Consider the following 21,620-nt stretch of genomic DNA (forward strand, 5'->3'; position numbering starts at 1 on the left):
CTCTGAGCTTATGATCTTATATAATTATAATAATATTCTTACACAAACATCCACAAAGTGCTGTGGATGTGCTTTTCATAAAAAAAAAACTAAACAAGGAAAAAATATCAGTGAATATTGTAAACAAGGAAAATCTGAACATGTGACTCAACACGTACAATTTATAAAAATAATAAAACTAATTAAGTGACAGAAAGAAATCGTCTTTTGGTCAAATTTTCCAAAGTTAAGCCGCGAATTGAATGAAACTGGGAAAAACGGCTTGTTTAATCACATTGTTTAAATGAGATTTATAACTTAAAATAAAGTTATACAATTTTCATGCTCATCGTTTTCAGCTACAGAGCCACAAACGCTTCCTTTGCTCCTAATGGAAAAAGTAAATTAGAAGATAATTAACTTCTTTCAAAATTACCCATTTATTGACATAAAGAGACAGAGCAGCTTCATTGCCTCATTTGTTTCCACATAAACGTAGAACAGTGCATCATCAGCGTAGCTCCAGATATCAGGTCACACTTTAGTCTCTGAAGATAAAACACAAGAGTCACAGAGACAGCTTCCCTGAGGAACTTATAGAGTCTGTTATTATTTCAAAGAGTCGCTTGTAGAGCAGAGCTGAGGCAACTGATCTACAGTCAGATAACTGCACCTAGGTTAAATTAACCTTTTAAATTAATCTTTAACTGCCACTGTGATATTACTGACGTTTCATTTAAATTAGTGTCAGACTCCTTCAGGCCACGAAACCTGCAGCAGCTTCTCATGCATCTTCTGACCATAAACTCTCTGTTACACAGCAGCGACAAGTCCTGAGACTTTCAAACGTAACAAGACAGGAAGTAACATTCCCTCCGACCAGTGTCGACTCCCCCCCCGCCCAACAGGAAATCTGCTTCTTATAGTTCAAGTTATATCCAAAACATTCAGAAGTGAACACAACCACTCAGCTACTTTATCCTCCACCGAAAAACCACCGGAGGAAACAAAGCAGCCGAGCAAAAACATCCGAGTCAACAAAGAACATCAAAGGAGATCGAAGTTTCAGATGCGTCAGTTTTTATAACTTTAAATAAATTATTGTATTGGAGATATGGAGCCCGACCGATTTAACGATATATATCGACAAATGTATAATATCTGAATTTGTACAATCCCTAATAAAGTCCAGGTCGGCCTCAAGTTGTGTGAACGCAGCTTTGCAACTGGAGAGAGAATAAAGTAGATTTTTACTGAACAACAAAACACAGATTTAATATTAAATTAAATAATCCATTTAAAAAAGAAATAAATGTCCATTTAAAAAAAGAAATAAATGTCCATTTAAAAAAGAAATAAATGTCCATATAAAAGAAGTACCGTCCGTTCCAGGGTGAAAAAATAAAAGTGTTTAAAGTCTGTGATAGAAAAGTTGGACGACTTCAGAGAGATCTCCTCCTTCCGGGTCTTTGCGTTGTCTCGGCCTCACCTCCCAGCGACCAGCCGCTGAAAGATGGAGTCGTCCCTTCGGCAGAGAGCGGCCGGCGTGTCGAACTCCACCACCTTCCCAGCATGCATCACCAGCACGCGGTCACAGTCCAGGATGGTGTTGATCCTGAGGACACGGGCGCACACGGAAAACACGAAGGAAGAATCAAGAGTTTAAAATGACTTCTCTGATGAGAAAGTCTGATTCAGTCACACACATTTATTCTCCCGACTCATGAGGTCACTGGGACCTTTGACCTTTGACCTCTGAAGTCTAACTGACGAGGTCACATGTTTTGTTTAACTATAATCCAAGGGTCTGAGTGAACGTCTGCACTGAAAGTGAAGAACTTCCCTGGAGGCGTTCTGGAGACATGATGATCACATGATGGGACGGTGGAACTCCCTCTTAACAAATACGACATTTTGAATATGGAGAATCCATCTGGGTTTGACTTTAATTCAATGAGATCATGTGACTGTATCTATTTAAATAGCCGGGATCATAAACCGACTTTTTATAGACGTGTGACTCAGGAGACTTTTCACCTGTGGGCGATGGTGAGGACGGTTTTGTCCTGGAACTTGTCCCGGATGGTTTGCTGCAGCAGCTTGTCCGTCCTCTGGTCCACGCTGGCTGTGGCTTCATCGATGCACAGCAGCTTCAAAACACAGTCTTAGTTACGTGTTGTGATCTCGGTGGATTCAGTAAATACAAACGTTACAGCAGTGAAATAATTAAAAGGTTTAAAGCTGCTTCACTCAAAGGAACTGCACTCAAAAAGCAGTTTGTAGTAAATTCATTGACCCTCTATTCTGTATTTGAAGTGTGTTTGTGCTTATTCTTGCAGCGACCTGGTAAAACAACAGGTTCAAAGATAGTTTTACAAGTTCACAGCTGCTCTATCGATTCCTTTCTTCAGTGTCACAAGCAGGAAAGAGTTTCCAGAAACCACCAGGCCTCAGTTAGAGTCAAGTCCCAGTCGAGCTCAACTGAGCGATACCCGGATTAGGGAGTAAAATATCAAAATACCAACATATCGGCATATTATTAAAAAATGTAGAGGATTCCTAAGATGTGGTTATGACCCTTAAGACAAAGAAATGTACTTGAGGCTTGATACTTTAAACCTTTATGATAAATAAAGAAGTTCTCTCACCTTGGCCTGAGTCAGCAGAGCTCTGCACAGACACAGGAGCTGCCTCTGGCCCACGGAGAAGCTTTTCCCTCTCTCTCCAACCTCAGCATCCAGACCACCTGACACACACACACACACACACACACAGATATTTATATTATAGTTATAAATCAAGTGAGAAGTATAGTCTTCAATACAAGCAACCAGGGGAGTCGCCCCCTGCAGGTCTTCCGAGGGAACACAGGTTCCAGACACCTGCACACTGGCTTCACTTCCGACCCTGAGTCTGTTTTTTATCAACAGTTTATGATCTGAACTGAGTCTAAGTGCCACGGCATCTTTCTCTCTGTGAACCTCCTGTTCTCCTTCCACCTCTTCTCTTTCCCACTGAAGAGACGAATAAATAAAAACACGCTTAACGAGGATGAGAAGAAGAGAAAGATCGTAAATTCAGTCCATGAGTTAATCTTGTGTAAATATGAGCAGCTGACAGCGAAGGGTGCAGGTTTTTAAATTAGGACACCGTGAGTCAGGTGCTTTTCATTTTTAAACAGCCACACCTCGTCTTGTGTTCCGTATCATCACCCCCCACCCCCCCCCCCTCTCACCCATCCGCTCCACCACAGGGCTGAGGTGACACTGGTCCAGGACGTCCAGCAGCTGCTGGTCTGAGTGGCGTCCACACGGGTCCAGATTCTCCCTGATGGTCCCGCTGAACAGGAAGGGGTCCTGAGGGATAATGGCCAACCTGGACCTGCAGGGGGCGCCAGCAGCAAAAACGCAAGTCAGAACTCTGCCTTGTTCAGAACTAAAGGATCAGGTTTACAGTCACTGCTGTGATGGGTATTCATGATGATTTATTTAGATGATTTTAAGTACATGAGAAACTGAAAACAATCGTTATGCCCGATTCTGCTTTTTCAAAAACATTACAATGAATATTGAGACTCGAGTCATTTCAGTTTCTGCAACCAGAGGAAATTCCGATTGGTTCTGATTGGTTCTGATCACAGGAAGTTGAGACGGCTCTAAATGTCCAGTACAGGTCAACGCAGGACGAACGGGTGTCAGACAAAATTCTCCCTGAACTACGATGTGAAACCAAAACTAACATCAAAAGAAACACACGCATGAAGCTCGGCTCAGGGGTGAAAGCGTCCTGAAGGTGAACGGTTATTTGATTCCCGGTCCTACCTGAGCTGACCCAGGCCCAGCGTGCTGATGTCCAGCCCGTCCAGGAGGATCTGACCCCGGTCCAGCTCCACCATACGGAACAGGGCCAGGAACAGCGTGGACTTGCCGGAGCCCGTGCGTCCCACGATGCCCAGCTTCTCCCCGGGCCGCACCACCAGGCTCAGCCCGTCCAGGGCGTTCGGGAGCCCCTCCCTGTACGACAGGACCGCGCCGCGGTACTCCAGCCCGCCCTGCTCGGGCCACGAAGGGGACAGCTGGACAGACAGAAACATTTGGACTCTTACAGCTCATGATCTTGGTTGCTACCCCCTCTGATGTCAGTCTCCTGGTCTGACCTGTGCGTCCTGGTGCTGCGGCTCGGTGGGCAGGCCGGTGGAGTACTCCTCCGTCCGCTCCACGCTCACCAGCTGCATCTCAGTCTGCGTGAAGCTGAAGATGAGGCCGGACAGCAGGGACGTGATGGACAGAGCGTAGGACAGGGACAGACCCACCAGACCTGACGGGACGACACAACCAGCGTCATGGAACAAGACGACTCACCCTCAGGGGCACAGCTCCAAAACGGAGCCGATATCTCACCTGGATCGACGGCGTGAAACTGGTGCTGGACGACGGCGATCCCCCCGAGGCCCGTGACCACCGCCACTCCGATCAGCTGCAGGCGGATGTCCAGCCACTGCATGGCGGCGTTGCTGAGGAAGAGGCAGCGTTGGTTCTGCTCCAGACGTTTAGCACTTTCCTCCTCGAACCTGGAGGAGCAAAGACGTTCCTGTGGTTTAGTGTCATTCTGATTCCAACGACTTATTCAGGACACAATGAATTTGACAGTTATCACATCAGTGGCTAGTTCTCAGTCGTCAAGACGTTTGTTAGCTGCTCCAGAAAACTCTAGAATAATACAAATTAATATCAGTATCTGCCTCAATAATCAAGTATTGTTCGGGATCTAAAAAAAAGGTGTTGTTGTGTTTCACCTGGCCGAGCTGCCGCTGGCCCGGATGGTTCCGAGCCCAGTCAGCGTCTCAGAGAAGTGCGAGTAGACGGGCGACAGCGTGAGGCTGTACAGGCGCCTCAGCTCCCGGGACGTGTGGCGGTAGAAGTGCTGCGTGCGGTGGTAGAGCAGAGCCAGGGGCAGCAGGGGCACGAGGACCCAGGGGAGGCCGTAGCTCATCACCACCAGCATGCCCAGCAGGCCGAACAGGTTGGCGAGCAGGATGTTCAGGATGAAGGGCAGGCTGTCGTCCACGCTGTACAGGTCCGAGGAGAACCGGTTCAGGACCCGTCCCAGAGGGGTGGTGTCGAAGAACGTCAGCGTGGCCTGGAGGGGCCGCAAACAGGAACAGGTTCACCTTTCAAACTAACTACACGTTCAAGGGGAAACAAATATCTTAAATATAGTTTTATCTAGAAGCTGAATCACATGGTTACTTGTTTGTAAAGTTGACTCTTGATGAAACCATCACCAGACCAGTTCCCCTGTAGCTCTACGGAGCACGTTAGCTTCCCCGGTTGTGGTTCAGCCTCTTGCTCTCATATCTCTTCACCACCAACACGGAACTATTCATTATGGTTTCACATTTCTGACCAAAAGACAAGCGGCTTCAGAAGCTGATGAGCTGTGGTTCCACAGACTGACTGTGAATGACGCCATGGGCACACGATGGCAGCGTTCCTATCTGAGAGGTTTTGGCTTCTTTTCTGGACCGTGGGAGGAAGTGGAGATGTGTCGTCCATCTTTACTCACAGCCTATGGTTTAACGGTGTAATTATGGATTTTTGGGGCCAAACTCCACAACAAACTGACATATCAGAGTCTTACGATGTTGTTAATCCATCAAAAGTCTATTTACACGTTGCTGGTGGACGGGAGCAGTGGGACTGAACCACACGATAATGAGGTAAGGAGATGAAGTCCTCCGCAGGTCCTGAGCTGAGCAGACCATGAGGATCCAGAGTTTGATCCAGGCTCCTCTCAGTCACCCGCCTGGTTCCCTAAACTTCAGCTGGTGCTGGCAAACCTGACAAACACTCAATCTGACAGTCGCTGTGGGACTCTGACAGTGACGCACCTTCAGGACCCGATCCAGGAGTCGGTTGTGGACGGCTGTGGCGGCGCAGATCCCTCCGTAGGCGAAGAGGACGGATCGGAGGGCAGTGAAGACGGTGTTGCCCGCGGCGATGGAGGCGTACACGGTCAGATAGAAGCGGACGTCGGAGCTCAGGTTGCTGGACGAGAAGGTTTGAACCGCCGACAGCGGAGACCTGCAGGGACGGATGTGGAGGTTTGAAAGTAAATTAAAGTAAAGACTAATCGATAAGAGGAGAAGGTTCTGTTAATAAAGCTGATTATCATAAAAGGCTTGTTTTAAAATAGAGTTTGATGATTCACATGTTTAATTATAAACTGTTATTCAGTGAATATCAATAGATCCCATGTTCTCCGCCTCCTCTGAACTCTCTGTGGAAACCACACGTTGTTCTGAGAATACATTTAAGACATAATAATCATATAAACGAAATATACACGAACAATAGCAATGTCTGTAATATTTCCATAGCTGAATTACAAACTGCTTTGAAAAGGAAAACACAATCAAACTCCAGTGAGTGAAATAGCAACTGAAACTGTCAAAAGTATAAAAGAAACATTAAATGTAATAGATATAAAAACGTGTAACATACATGAGTTGTGCGGGTGAGAAGAGCAGCAGCTGAGAGGAGAGGAAGGAAACTGGAGTGGAACCGTTGTTCCTCAGCTCGGAGATCCAGTGAGAGAGCCACCAATCAGAGACGTTCTTAGAGGCTGAACCACAAACAAAGCACAACCGTGGTTGTTAACAAACAGCGTCAATGGGAAAATGAATTAAAAGAGACAGAGCCCAGGCTGGTTCGGGAGGAAACCGGTTCAATTCCCACAGAATTCATTGAATCTGTAGCGGCAGCAGGAGTTAGGGTTCAGACTCAGGACATGAAGATGTAAAGAACGTCCTGGAGGAGGTGAGAGCTCTCAGAACGTCCTTCTAGGTTAGTTTGATCTCTGGATGCAACTGTGCTCGTTGTCTCTAACGTCCTTTGAGACAAACCTGCGATGGACTTGAGGAATAAACTGACGTCCACAGATTCCAATTTGAGCAGCAGAATGAGAATCACAGCATTTAAGTCTGGAGGAATTCAGACGGAGCATCGGCCGAGAGTCGTCTCAGAGAATCAAGCTGAAGACACCACCTTGCATGAGGAGCAGCGCCATCAGGACGGAGGAGGCCAGCACTCCGCCCACAGCTGCCCAGTAGGTCTGGTAGACGGTCCACGCCAGCCCGCCCGCCTGCTTCTGCTCCGCCCCCATCTGCTCGGGGTCATCATCCACCAACAGATCGGGCGACGCCCCCGGCTCCTCCTCCTCCTCCTGCTTCGCTGCACCTGTTAGAACCAAGAGAGAGGAAAGTGTTTCAGACTTCAGAACAGCAGCGAGCGACCGGAGGAGCAGAAGCAGATCCATCTTCACCTCTCTCTCTCGCGTTCTGGTCGTTCTTCCGGTTTTTCGGCACAGCCTCGACCAACGGGAGGATTTCTGCTGGAGAACCTGTTTAACAGCGATGGGACAATTCAGGGAGACAATATTAACAACGTAAAAAATTCTTATTGAATAATGTCGTGTTTTATAATGTAGAAGTTTCTTTCTGTCTCAGGTATCAGAGATAAACCTGAAGTTTATATCAAGGGTTTTCAACTGGTTTTGTCCCAGGGACCATTCTGACTAGAAAGTAATCCGCGGCCCACTGATGTGCATACGCGTGTGTGTGTGTGTGTGTGTGTGTGTGTGTGTGTGTGTGTGTGTGTGTGTGTGTGTGTGTGTGTGTGTGTGTGTGTGTGTGTGTGTGTGTGTGCGTGTGCGTGTGCGTGTGCGTGTGGATAGAAGGAAGATTTAACATTTGGTTTTCCTTGTTGGTTTTGTTTAAAAACCTCAAACAAATCTGTGTAAAAAACAACAAAAACAGTTGATTTTCAGTGCTTAAGAATTGAAAACAAAATTAAAATGCAGTTTGTAGTTGTACTGCATCTCAGAACCATATGAACATCAATATATAACGTTCATGACTTAAATGTACAGACATGTAGCTGACATGTTGAGAGAACGTTAAAGTAACGGTGATCAATAACAATCAACATAAACTGGGGCTACAACTGAAGAGGGAAGATGACAAAGTAATGCAGAATATGTCACAAATGATAATCATACAATATCACACAAACAATTGAGGCCTACTTAAGTTTAACCTCATGATCACCAGCACCGTTATATTATTTTGGACATATTTATTATTTTAGATATTTTTCACGATATTCAAGAGTAATCTGGAAATGTGTTGAAATATCAAAGCGAATTTCGCGGACCCCCTGCAATGCCGTCACGGACCACCAGGGGGCCGTGGACCCCCGGTTGAAAACCCCTGGTTTATATGATTAAAACCAACATTTAGAGAAGCTTGTGAGCCGAGTGCGACTCTAACACCCGTTTGAGCCAATGCTGAGTTTCTACCTGTTTTGATTATTGTTCCATTCTCCATGAGGACCACCATGTCAGCTTTGTCCACAAACTCTATACGATGGGTGCAAAGGATTCTGGTCTTTCCCCGGAGAAGCTCCAGGATGCATTTCTGCATCAGGTGTTCGGCCACGTCCGCGTCCACGGCCGCCAGCGGATCGTCCAGGAGGTAGATGTCTTTGTCCTGAGGTGACAACACATGTGTGAGGTCACGATGTTGGACTTTCTGTAATCTGACGAGGGGTTTGTTCAGATTCTTTTTGTGTCCTACTAGGGTTGCAAAATTCCGGGAATATTCAAAGTTGGAAACTTTCCATGGGAATTAACGGGAATAAACGGGAATATACGGGAATTAACGGGAATAAACTGGAAATGTTGTGGGTAATTTATACTAACTGTATTTACCTTGTCATATACAGACATAAATATAAACATTTTGTTGTGTCATAGGCTGATTAGAGCCCTGAGGAAACTTTGGGCACTTGACTATATGCTTCTGCATCGTTGTGTCATTCTTAACATAGGTCTTTGCACAGTATTTGCAAATGTACACAGCCTTTCCTTCTACATTGGATGAGGTGAAATGTCTCCACACATGAGAGAGTGCACGTGGCATTGTTCTGTAGAATAAGATGAGAAAAAAGTTTGTAAAAAAACACTAATGCAATGCCAGAGATATAAATAGTTAGACAAACAATTGGAATCGTCTGTAAACATATTTTACAATTGATGGATAAATGAATGGAAATAGTCTAGATGAACAGATGAACAATCCTCAATCAGCATGCTCATATGTTTTCCCAGTAATATCATGGAAACTTACCTGACTAGTCCTGCACTCTACAGCAGGCCTCAGTAGCCCTGCTGTAGAGTGAAGCATGCTGGGAGTTATCTGTGCATGTGATGGAAGAATGCACAGTGGAGGGTTGAAACTCAACGTTCCATACATCTTTAAAATAGAGTTTTGATGTTTTTATTGCTCAGCGTTTAATTTGTGTAGTTTTTTTTTTTTTTTTCAAAATTCCCAAAATTCCCGAGCTAAACTTCCCATGGAAAGTTTCCGGAAAGTTTCCGGAAAGTTTCCGGAAATTTACTGGAAACTTTCCGCCCCTTTGCAACCCTATGTCCTACACATCGACAGTAGTGGTGAATGCTGTGGGGAATCAAACCTGTGACATCCCCAGCAAGAGAAGGATCTTTTAACTACTTCAATGTTTTCATTATCTCGTAAAAAAATTGAAATCAGCATCTGGACTGTGACCAAAATAAAGAAATTGTTATCTACACATTTTCAAAATATGTTCCGATGTTTTGCTCCTCGCAGACGAACACGTTCTCCGGAGGGAACTCGCCGACGGCCGCTCGGGGACTCACCATGTACGCAGCTCTGGCGAGCGCCAGCCGAGCCTTCTGTCCTCCGCTCAGCGTCACGCCGTTCTCACCCACTTCTGTCCGGTCGCCATTCGGCAAAACCTGCAGGAGCAATGGATTAGAGAAATGTTCATCCTCTGGGGACCAAGAATATTCAGATTTTACAGAAAATAGTTTGCTAAAAAACTGTCCCCTGAGGACCAAAGTGTTGGGTCAACCAATCATCACTCAAAGACAAAATAAAATACTTTAAAAGACGGTAACCATGGTGATGTGTAGAGTTACCGTATATAATAAATATGCAGAACAGAAAACATAAGATATAAAAGGTAATTTATCATACGTTGAGGTCATCTGCGAGAGCACAGGCGTCGACCACGGCCTGGTAGAAGGCGGGATCGTAGTCTTTGCCGAACAGGATGTTGTCTCGTACTGATGCGTGCTGGAGCCACGCCTCCTGAGACGCCAGCCCGAAGCCGGCGTCTCTGTCCGCAACGTAAACCACGCCGCTCGTCCTGCAGCGAGAGGAGGAACCGTGAGCGCACAACTCACCATTAACTAAGAAGCTCGTACAAGACACGCCCACCTACACCTGCACCCATTGGACGGTGCTACCTGTCAATCACTCTGTTGTATCCACCCCCCCCCCCCCAACACAACCAGACTTGAAACTAGAGACTGAGACAGAAACTCCTTAATGTTTACTGACGTTATAAAGTGAGAAGTAGAATCACTTTCTATAGAATCTACCAGCGGAGTCGCCCCCTGCTGGACCTTGCAGAGAATACAGGATTCAGGCCCGTCTGTATTGGCTTCACTTTAGTCTCCGTCCATTTTTATTCACAGTCTATATAATTGACCAACTTTTATACTGAGTAGAATCTGAATATTATGAGGAGATTCTTGAGGAGTCGTACCTGTTGAGTTCTCCAGTGAGCGCAGCCAGTAAGGAACTCTTTCCACAGCCGACTTTACCAACCACGACCACCAGGGAGCCCTGAGACAGACACACACAAAGACACACACAAAGACAGACACACACAAAGACAGACACACACAAAGACACACAGACAGACAGACAGACAGACACAAAGACAGACAGACACACACAAAGACACAAAGACACAAAGTCAGACACAAAGACAGACAGACACACACAAAGACAGACAGACACAAAGACAGACACAAAGACAGACACAAAGACAGACAGACAGACAGACAGACAGACAGACAGACAGACAGACAGACAGACAGACAGACAGACAGACAGACAGACAGACAGACAGACAGACAGACAGACAGACAGACAGACAGACAGACAGACAGACAGACAGACAGACAGACAGACAGACAGACAGACAGACAGACAGACAGACAGACAGACAGACAGACAGACAGACAGACAGACAGACAGACAGACAGACAGACAGACAGACAGACAGACAGACAGACAGACAGACAGACAGACAGACAGACAGACAGACAGACAGACAGACAGACAGACAGACAGACAGACAGACAGACAGACAGACAGACAGACAGACAGACAGACAGACAGACAGACAGACAGACAGACAGACAGACAGACAGACAGACAGACAGACAGACAGACAGACAGACAGACAGACAGACAGACAGACAGACAGACAGACAGACAGACAGACAGACAGACAGACAGACAGACAGACAGACAGACAGACAGACAGACAGACAGACAGACAGACAGACAGACAGACAGACAGACAGACAGACAGACAGACAGACAGACAGACAGACAGACAGACAGACAGACAGACAGACAGACAGACAGACAGACAGACAGACAGACAGACATTAAAGCTGTAGTTTCCCCATTAGAAGTGGTATTAGAGGTTTAGCTGCTGTCTTGTACCTTGGTGACGTGCAGGTTGAGGCTGTGCAGCATCAAACTCCCTTCAGCGGCTCCAGGTTCACTTCCTGCCTCTCTGCTCTGGTCCGGACCACCAGGCCCCTGCCAGGAAAACGTCCCCTGGCTCAACAGAACCGACGTCTGGTCGTCCTCCGGAGAGACTGTGGACAGATGTTGACGACACAAAATACTTTAATCTTTCACAGAACGTCCGAGTGGGACCGAATAAAACACCAGGACCTGTTTCCAGTCGTTGGTTGAACACGAACTTACCCAGAGCATAGTACGCCTGCAGATCCTGGTTGGTCAGTTTGAAGAAGCGCTGGATTCGTTCCAGAGAAACCTTGGACTCCAGGACGCTGCTGAGGACCCAGGGGAAGGAGTTGAGTGGGATGATCAACATTCCCACCAGAGCCAGCGTGGTGAACACCTACCGGACAGAGACGGACTCAAACGTCTGAGAGACAACTTTACATGGGTTGCATGAGAGTGTTTGTTAAACTAGTTTTCTGTGGTAGCATAAAGATTCACGTCTTTTTAACTGATCTACAGCTCAAAGTTACTCTTCAGCTTATTGGACCTGATTCTGACAAATTAACCTTCGACTATCAAGTCTTTTTCAGACAGGAACTCCAGAGGATTCAGTCTCCAGAGGTTTCTGGTCACAGCAGGAGATTCTCAACAACACAGGAACCTTCATCATTTCACTATTGTTGTTACTAACACAACACACTCTCTACCTTGGCTGCAGTCAGCTGATGTCCCAGCATCACGTAGGTCACGAAGGTCAGGATGGAGATGACCACCGGCAGCGCGGCCCACGTGTACACGCACATGGCGTCCAGGTACTTGATGACCTTGAGGTGGGACAGCTCTTGTTTACGACAGTCGGCCACCTTCTGAATAAAGTGAGGCTCCCAGGTGTAGAACTTAATGACACGGATGCCAAAGAGGATTTCTGTCATGAGCTGGAAAAGAGAAGAAAAGTCTCAGAGTCTCAGAAAAAGACGACAATATGATTTGATCCTCTGGTGACGTCCGGTTGTCATTGTGTGTTTTCATTATTATCAAAAAAACAAGAGGTCTCACTTTGACGCGGCTGTCCTTGAACCCGAGCATGTGTTTGTTGTTGCTGATGATTCGTGAAGCGATGAACTTATTGAGCGGCAGCAGCAGCAGCGCCACGCCCAGCCCGCCGAGGAAGGCCACGCCCACCTGCAGGTACAGCAGGTAGAGGGCGATGCTGAAGCTGAAGGGCAGACTCCACAGCTCGTGGAAGCTGTTGAAGAAGTTGACCACCCGGTCGGTGTCGGTGCTCATCAAGTTCACCACCTCTCCCATGCTGATCCTGGCCAGGCTGCTGCCACTGACCCGCAGGGCTTTGCCGTAGATGGCCGACACCAGAGCGGCGCGGGCCGACAGCGCCACCTTGGAAACCTCGAAGGCGAAGATGTTTCGGAGGATGGACGAAAGCAGCGTGGTGGCAAAGAGCCCGAGCGCGCACAAGGCTCCTCTGCTCACCGGGGCGTCGTCCTCCTCCATGAAGCTCACCAGACTGCTGAGGAGCAGGGGGCCGGTGAAGCCCAGCATGTTGACCACCACCTTCAGCCCACCCAGCATGTAGTACCTCCACCCAAACGCCTTGTGCAGGACCCTCAGCAGGCCCACCTCCCCCTCCAGCTCCAGCGGCTCCTCCAGGTGGTGTGAGCTCCAGGTGCCGTTCAGGAGGCTCCTGCTCACCGGCCGGGGCCACTGATCCCGATCGGCTCCGGCTCCGCCCCCGGCCCCTCGTCTGCAGGCCTCCCAGCACTGATGGAAGTATCGACAGACCACACTAGTCCGAAGTTTCCGAGGAAGATGATAAACATCGTCTGGTCTCTCCAGCTCTCCTCGCTGCCCTCGCCTGAGCAGCGGAGTCAACCACAGGTAGAAGAGTCGAGAGGTGCAGCCGCTCCCGTCCTCCGCCACCATCTCCCCTGTGTCTGCGTGGGCGCTCTCCGGGAGGAGCAGGGACCCGTCCACAGCGTTGGTGGACAAGGTGTAGCCGGCGTCACTGATGCACGGGAACGCAAACGCCAGGAGGTACATCAGGAGAGGGAGTGTCCGGGCGGCGGCGAGGACAAATCGGGCCAGTCTGAGAGGTTCTGAGAGGTTCAAGTATCCGTCACTTTCACAGTAAATAATCAGGGTGAAGACAAGGTTGGGGATGGACAGGAGAACGAGCAGAAGCAGCAGCAGGGGTCCTCTGGTTCTCCTGGAGACGGTTCTCTGGAGCGCTGCTATGGCACCGAGGTGGACCAGCCAGGCCAGGATGGCACAGCTGTCCGTCAGAAGGTCCAGGTACATGTCCTCCTGCTGCAGGACGCCCACCAGGACCAGGTCTGCAGTGAAGAGCAGCGCAGCCAGCAGAGCCGACAGCAGCCGGAGGGTCCAGCCACAGGGAGGAGGCGTCTGCAGGGGGCTGCATCTGAGGAGCAGGAGTCAGACCTTATCTGGATTCTTCAGCTACTTCATAAGGTTTAGTTTAGTCTAACACAGGGGTTTTCAACTGGTTTTGTCCCAGGGACCATTCTGACTAGAAAGTAATCCGCGGTCCACTGATGTGCCAACGTGTGTGCATGTGGATAGAAGGAAGTTTTAACATTTGGTTTTCCATGTTGGTTTTATTTAAAAACCTCAAACAAATCTATATTTACTTAAAAACCTCAAACAAATCTAGAAAAATCTGTGAAAAAACAACAAAAACCGTTGATTTTCAGTGCTTAAGAATTGGAAACAAAATTAAAATGCAGTTTGTAGTTGTACTGCATCTCAGAACCATATGTACATCAATATATAACGTTCATGACTTAAATGTACAGACATGTAGCTGACATGTTGAGAGAACGTTAAAGTAACGGTGATCAATAACAATCAACATAAACTGGGGCTACAACTGAAGAGGGAAGATGACAAAGTAATGCAGAATATGTCACAAATGAAAATCATACAATATCACACAAACATGTGAGGCCTACTTAAGCTTAACCTCATGATCACCAGCACCTTTATATTATTTTAGACATATTTTTCTTATTATATATATTTTTCATGATATTCAAGAGTAATCTGGAATTGTGTCGAACTATCAAAGCAAATTTCACGGACCCCCTGCAATGCCGTCGCGGACCACCAGGGGGCCGCGGACCCCCTGTTGAAAACCCCTGGTCTAGTGTCCGGGCTCAGCTTCAGAGACGGGTTAGGAGCTCAGAGCAGAACCTGACCCGAGCCCAGATGAGCACAAGACAACGGGTGGTTTTAAACTTCATCATTTTCAGTCATTGATTTGTGAGCGTTTGCATTTTAAATTCCTATAAATTAAATGAAACAAAACTGACCTTATTATTTATTTGAGATTTTCTCTGTGGATCTAAAGGTTTGATTTTTCTCAGCGTCGTTATCTTCTCAGATTAAAGAGGAATTCATTTCATTTGTCTTCATGAATTCATCTCTTGCATGTTTTTGTTCCGTATAAATGTAAATGTGCTTTCTTTAGTGTTTACAACGTCAAAGAGCGAGTTTGATGATGTCATGAAGCCGCTTGGGATCATGGGAGTCGTTGGCTTCATCACCATCATAAATGAAACATGACTAGGGATGGGGGGAAAAATCGATTCAGTTACAAATCGCGATTCTTGTGAATGACGATTTTAAATCGCCATGCTGCCTCCCAAATCTATTTTAAAAAAAACAACATATTTCTTGGTTTATACCGGGGGGGGATATATGGGAGGAGCAACATCACCCCAGAGCATGTTGACCAGCTCTTGTTTTTGCACAAGAATCTAAACACACCCAAGCACTAGCTTTGCATCGCCTACATGCAAACAACAATAGCCTACTTTTTGTTTATTTCAAAGTTTATATTTTAAGTAAACTTTTATTCATTCTATTTAATTTACCTTTTATTTATTGTTTAAAAGTAGCCTAAGTAGCTTACATTTCTTAATCTGTCAGTTTGTGTGCAGTTGACAGGGGCTATACAATAATAGGGCACATTTTTATTTATTTTCTCTATTGGCTGCCCGGCAGTCATTAAGTTAATGTTAATATTTGAAATAAAACTGGTAAGGCTCTAAGTGAATTTGACTGTTATATTTGAAGGTATGATTCAAAATTTTTCCATGGTCCGGTATTTAAAAAAAATAAATAACCAAAAGAAATCCCAGGAAATCGTAACATCGAATCGCAATACTTACAGAATCGCAATACATATCGTATCGCCACCTAAGTATCGTGATAGTATCGTATCGGGAGGTCCCTGCTGATTCCCGTCCCTAAACATGACACAAATAATGTTTCATTCACGCTACGATAACACTGAGATATCACCAACCTGACCACGCCGAGGTAGCAGGCGCTGAACACGGCCATCCCAGCGTGAGACAGCGCCCCGAGGACCAGCTGGTTGAAGCAGGAGCTGACGTGTCCGTGCGTCCACAGAGGGAAGGGGTCGTCCGGGTCCGTGTGGCACAGGCCCGACAGCAGCTGGGCTGGTCGGAGGTCAGGCATCCCTCCTCCTACTTCCCCTCCGTCAGTCCAGAAAACATCTGGAGAGCAACAGGACAACATGAATAACTGACTGAAGGAGACGGGTTCGACATAAGGTTGCCAACTCCCTGAAAAATAAATAAGGCACACCTCATTTTAGCTCCTCTTTTTCTGAGTGAAACAATTTTTTAACTTTTTGACCCTGAATTGACTAAGATGCATATTTTTTTGAGTGACATGAACACATGGAAAACAAATTATTATCCAGCAATTCACTTAAATAATAAACAAAATTAACTCAATAAAATAAGAATCTTTCTTAAACAGAAACCTGTGTTGCTTAACTTAAAACTGTATACATTAATATAAAACAATAGATAGAAAGCAGAACATCCATCCTGAAATAGTGCATATTTTTTTGTGCAATAACAAAAATGCAAACAGAACATGTTATATGAATATGCTGTCAGCTCATTGATCCCAGAGAAGGACATTGCCTGGGAACAAGTTTACCGTAAATTTTCATATAAAGCGCCATGTTATTCATTTTCCATTGGCATTTCGCTGACCATTTTTTAAATCTCACAGTAATAAGGGGACAAAGTGCGTCTCTTTTCAGCTCAATACGGGACAGGTGCTTATGTTCCCAAATACGGGACGATTCCGTTTTTCAAGGGACGGTTGGCCACTGAGAGATCAGCGTCTAATCAAATCATAACGTTGCTCATTTTAGTTTTGTCAGATTTCACAGAACATTAATGATTTTGTTTATTACTTATTTAGCAGAATTATGCAAAACCATCTCAAACGATTTCCAGGAAATTTTGTTGGCGAGTGGAACATGATCCAAATATGAGCCCATTCAAGTTTGGTGTGGATCCAGGAAAAGGACGTTTCTCAAAGTTTGAATTGATTTCTGGTGAAGCTTTGAGAAGTTATGGAAGTCTCTCTCACACAACATGGAACCTCAGCAGCTCCGTCACTTTATTGTTTCCAATGTCGTTTTCACAATTTGCAGATGTTTTCTTAACGTGCTCTCTCGGCCTCAGTAAGATCCAAATAAAGATTATTAGAAATGAACTTATTTAACATATATCAGTAATACAACAGGAGAGCAAGACCTCTCTGTGCATTTTTAAAGTTTATAATTAAATTTAAACATATACCACTCTAGAAAATACAGCTATCCTTTGATAGATTATAAATCTGAAAAGAGCTCATTCAAGCGAAATTGGTTTATTACATTTTCACTTTGATATGCACAAACATTTTCACATCTTCACTTTAATAAGCACAATACTCTGCACTTTACTGCCTTTTTTTTTTTGCACTTCTGGTTAGACGCTATACTGCATTTCGTTGCATATGTACTTGTACTGTGCAATGACAATAAAGCTGAATCTAATCTAATCTAATCAGTTATACAACAGGAGAGCCAGACCTCTCTGTGCATTTTAAAAGTTTGAAATTAAATTTAAACATATACCACTCTAGAAAATACAGCTATCCTTTCATAGATTATAAATCCGAAAAGAGCTCATTCAAGCGAAATTGGTTTCAATGGTTCCATGTTCTTCTCTTCACGGATTTAAACTGGTTTTTACAGGAAGAACCAGTTTGTGTGGTTCTTTCTCTCAAAGCAGGAAGTTGAGTTGGTGAAGCTACAACAGGTGAAAACACCAGAAACTGTGAAACAAAACACAGCTTCCGTTTCAATCCTCTGACCTGAAACCAGCAGCATCGATCAGAGCCTCCAGCTGCCAACACATGTAAACAAACCATGCTAGCTAGCTAGCTCAGCTAGCACAGACTGACCGCCGCGATAATAACACGCAAATAACACGCAACAGTGACGCGTCACGCACGTGTAAAGTACAACTCGACGAAACGATGAAACTGAGCTAAACATCTTTTAAACATTTAAACATCACCGGCTTCCGGCTAGCTGATGTCCTGTCCCCTTCTGATGACGTGGACACTTTTCAAAATAAGAGTTCCATGTAAAGGTTTCATTGAATCACAAAAAGAATTTCCACAATTCAACATTAATTAGGGCCCGAGCACCGAATGGTGAGAGGCCCTATTGGAATTGTAAGAATTATTCTTGTTTTTATTATTACGACCCCAATGAATGGGCTTTTTGAGGCTTCAACGTGCTCAAAAATCTTTTAAAATTTGCAGTAAATTAGAAAGTGGTGACAATTTACGTATTCTTGAGTATTTGGAAAAGGGCGTGGCATATTCCACATTTTTACTTTGACTTGTCGTAGAGCTTTCATCACAACAAGATGTAGATCTAAATGTACTCGAATTTTAACTTTTCGTCATACTGTATGACCGTGGCGTCAAAGTTTGATGAGTCAAATCAAGACGATTGAGCTGCTGCTGCAATATTAAGCCACTAGAGGGCAGTGTAAGACCATGGTTTGACCAAGGATCAAATCTTCTTTCCCAGGGCTAAAGAGTTCGTTCACACAACTTTAATGTGTTGGGAACTAAATAACACTTACAGATGTTTGACAATTAATGTTGAGAGATAACTTTAGTTCATGATTGAGGGTAAAAGGAGAATTTTTAACATGTACGTTACACTGTGTGACCGTTGACATTTTAAGGATTCACCAAAAAAGAGGGATTTATTACACGTCCGCTGTGCATTAAACTAACACCACAAAACTTCTGTCTCATGAGTCCAAGCCTGAACAGCTCTATGTGTCCATTTTTTTGTCTTCGTTTTCTTTACTATAGTTCTGCCTTTAAACAGTTAGTTTAAAGGCAGCTACACTGTTCAAAGGCAGCTACCTTTCTTTTCAATAGTGTGTTAGTAATAGTGTGTCAAAAAGAGGAAGTGAGGGAGGGAGGGAGGAGCAGAGATCTGTTTATGTTCAGATGAAGTGAATCTGTTCTACAGTCTCTGGCAGCAGCTGAAATGGCGCAGCAAGAAAATCACCTGGACAGAGAAAGATTCTCCTGTTGGATCTGTGAGGATCTACTGAAGGATCCGGTGACTACTGGCTGTGGACACAGCTACTGTAAGAGCTGTATTAACACCCACTGGGACAAAGAGGAGGAGAGAGGAAGCTACAGCTGTCCTCAGTGTAGACAGACCTTCACAACGAGGCCTGTCCTGGAGACAAGCACCATGTTAGCTGATTCACTGGAGGAGCTGAAGAAGACTGGACTCCAAGCTGCTCCTGCTGATCACTGCTCTGCTGGACCTGAAGATGTGGCCTGTGATGTCTGCACTGGGAGAAAACTGAAAGCTCTCAAGTCCTGTTTGAATTGTTTGGCCTCTTATTGTGAAAAACACCTCCAGCCTCATCTTCAGTCAGCTGCATTTAAGAAGCACAAGCTGGTGGAGCCCTCGGAGAAGCTCCAGGAGAACATCTGCTCTCGTCACGACGAGGTGATGAAGATGTTCTGCCGCACTGATCAGCAGTGTATCTGTTCTCTCTGCTCTGTGGAGGAACATAAAGACCACGACACAGTGTCAGCTGCAGCAGAAAGGACTGAGAGGCAGAGAGAGCTCGGGCTGAGGAGACAAACAATCCAGCAGAGAGTCCAGGACACAGAGAAAGACGTGAAGCTGCTTCAACAGGAGGAGGAGGCCCTCAATGGCTCTGCTGATAAAGCAGTGGAGGACAGTGAGGAGATCTTCCCTGAGCTGATCCGTCTGCTGGAGAAAAGAAGCTCTGATGTGGAGCAGCAGATCAGATCCCAGCAGGAGACTGAAGTGAGTCGAGTCAGAGAGCTTCAGGAGAGACTGGAGCAGGAGATCAATGAGCTGAAGAGGAAAGACCATGAACTGAAGCAGCTCTCAGACACAGAGGATCACAACCAGTTTATACACAACTACCCCTCACTGTCACCACTCAGTGGATCTACACACTCATCCAGCTTCAGGATCCGTCCTCTGAGGAACTTTGAGGACGTGACAGCAGCTGTATCACAGGTCAGAGGTCGACTACAGGACATTCTGAGTGAGACAGAGACACAGATTTTACAGATTGTGTCTCAAGTGGATGTTTTACTGCGACAACCAGAGCCAGAGACCAGAGCTGACTTCTTAAAATATTCACAGGAAATCACAATGGATCGAAACACAACATTCAAACATCTGTTATTATCTGAGGGAAACAGAAAAGTAAGACATATGAGAAAAGGACAGTATTATTCTAATCACCCAGACAGATTCATTTATAAGCCTAAGGTCCTGAGTAGAGAGAGTCTGACTGGACGTTGTTACTGGGAGGTGAAGGTGAAGGTGGGGGTGGGAGGAGTTGATGTAGCAGTCACATACAAGAATATCACCAGAGCAGGAGGCTCAGATGAATGTATATTTGGATTCAATGATAAATCTTGGTCATTATCTTGTGATAGAAACAGTTATTGCTTTTATTACAACAGAATCAAGACTCCAGTGTCAGGTCCTGTGTCCTCCAGAGTAGGAGTGTACCTGGATCACAGTGCAGGTGTTCTGTCCTTCTACAGAGTCTCTGGCACCATGACTCTCCTCCACAGAGTCCAGACCACATTCACTCAGCCTCTCTATGCTGGAGTTTGGGTTTATGGTTATGAATCCACAGCTGAGTTCTGTAAACTCAAATAGACTTGAGTCATTAAAAGCAGTGATTTAGATTCTGTGTGTAAATCTTTAATTTCTTTTGTCTCGATGTTTGTTGATCAACGTTCGTCGTGGTGACGTTTCTGCTCCGCACAGAGATCAGCTGTCAATCAAACACTGACCTTCCTTCATCACACATATTTAGTTCTCACTTTGTAAAGACAGAAATATATAATTACAATGACATGAATGTGTTTGAAAGCACCCGAGCACCGAGCGGTGGGAGGCCCTGTTGTAGTTTGAAGGATTTGCATTTCCATTTTGGGGATTTTTCAGGGCGAAATTGCTGTAACTGACTAGCGCCCCCTAAAGGGCAGCCCCAGCACTACGATTGGCCGACATCTACAAAAATCTATAGGGACATGTGTCTTTTCATAACAAACAAATAAGTCTCTTGGATAGATATGCTAGACCAAACAGGAAGCCCGCCATTTTTACTTTAATGGCTATTTTGGCCGTTTTCCACATTTGTACTTTGACGAACTTGTCCTTCGGCTTTCATCAGATCATCTTCAACTTCTGGGAATGTCATTTCAACAAGATGGAGATATAAACCGCCTAAGTATACTTGCTTTCATCATACCGTGTGACCGTGGCCTGGCGTCAAAGTTTGATACACGCTATCAAAACACAAGCTTCTGTATCTCAGACATATTTGGTCCAATCAAGTTCAAACTAGACATGTAGGACAAGAGTCGCGACCTGATGACATCTACAAAGACACCATGACTAAAAATCACAAACGCATGCAACGCAGAGACGAGCGTTTGGTCATCGAACTCTTCACCGACCACAACAGGCTTGAAACTGCCTGTGCTCGTTTATTTATGTTTCACTGTTTTTCTCCTTCAATGTCCTTGTAGT

At 45.4% G+C, this 21,620-nt stretch overlaps 2 protein-coding genes across 2 annotated transcripts; one reads left to right on the plus strand and one right to left on the minus strand.

The window, feature by feature from the left end:
• Window positions 1–206: 206 nt before the first annotated feature.
• Window positions 207–18,092, minus strand: abcc10 (ATP-binding cassette, sub-family C (CFTR/MRP), member 10). The gene is made up of 22 exons (XM_061083232.1): window positions 18,064–18,092; window positions 15,978–16,191; window positions 12,692–14,069; window positions 12,343–12,570; window positions 11,876–12,032; window positions 11,606–11,763; window positions 10,632–10,711; window positions 10,058–10,229; window positions 9,718–9,816; window positions 8,338–8,527; window positions 7,303–7,380; window positions 7,026–7,217; window positions 6,483–6,603; window positions 5,870–6,062; window positions 4,775–5,118; window positions 4,380–4,549; window positions 4,136–4,296; window positions 3,801–4,054; window positions 3,215–3,360; window positions 2,628–2,725; window positions 2,017–2,129; window positions 207–1,594 (listed from the first exon to the last, which is right to left on the minus strand). The coding sequence occupies exons 2-22, from the start codon at window positions 16,151–16,153 to the stop codon at window positions 1,465–1,467; spliced, it is 4,638 nt and encodes a 1,545-aa protein (XP_060939215.1). The 5' UTR covers window positions 16,154–16,191; window positions 18,064–18,092; the 3' UTR covers window positions 207–1,464.
• A 969-nt stretch (window positions 18,093–19,061) lies between these two features.
• Window positions 19,062–20,741, plus strand: LOC133015876 (tripartite motif-containing protein 16-like). The gene has a single exon (XM_061083167.1). It carries the CDS (start codon window positions 19,062–19,064, stop codon window positions 20,739–20,741), a length of 1,680 nt encoding a protein of 559 aa, XP_060939150.1.
• Window positions 20,742–21,620: the final 879 nt, after the last annotated feature.

This window comes from Limanda limanda, chromosome 2, assembly GCF_963576545.1.
Source record: "Limanda limanda chromosome 2, fLimLim1.1, whole genome shotgun sequence".
Lineage (NCBI taxonomy): Eukaryota > Metazoa > Chordata > Actinopteri > Pleuronectiformes > Pleuronectidae > Limanda > Limanda limanda.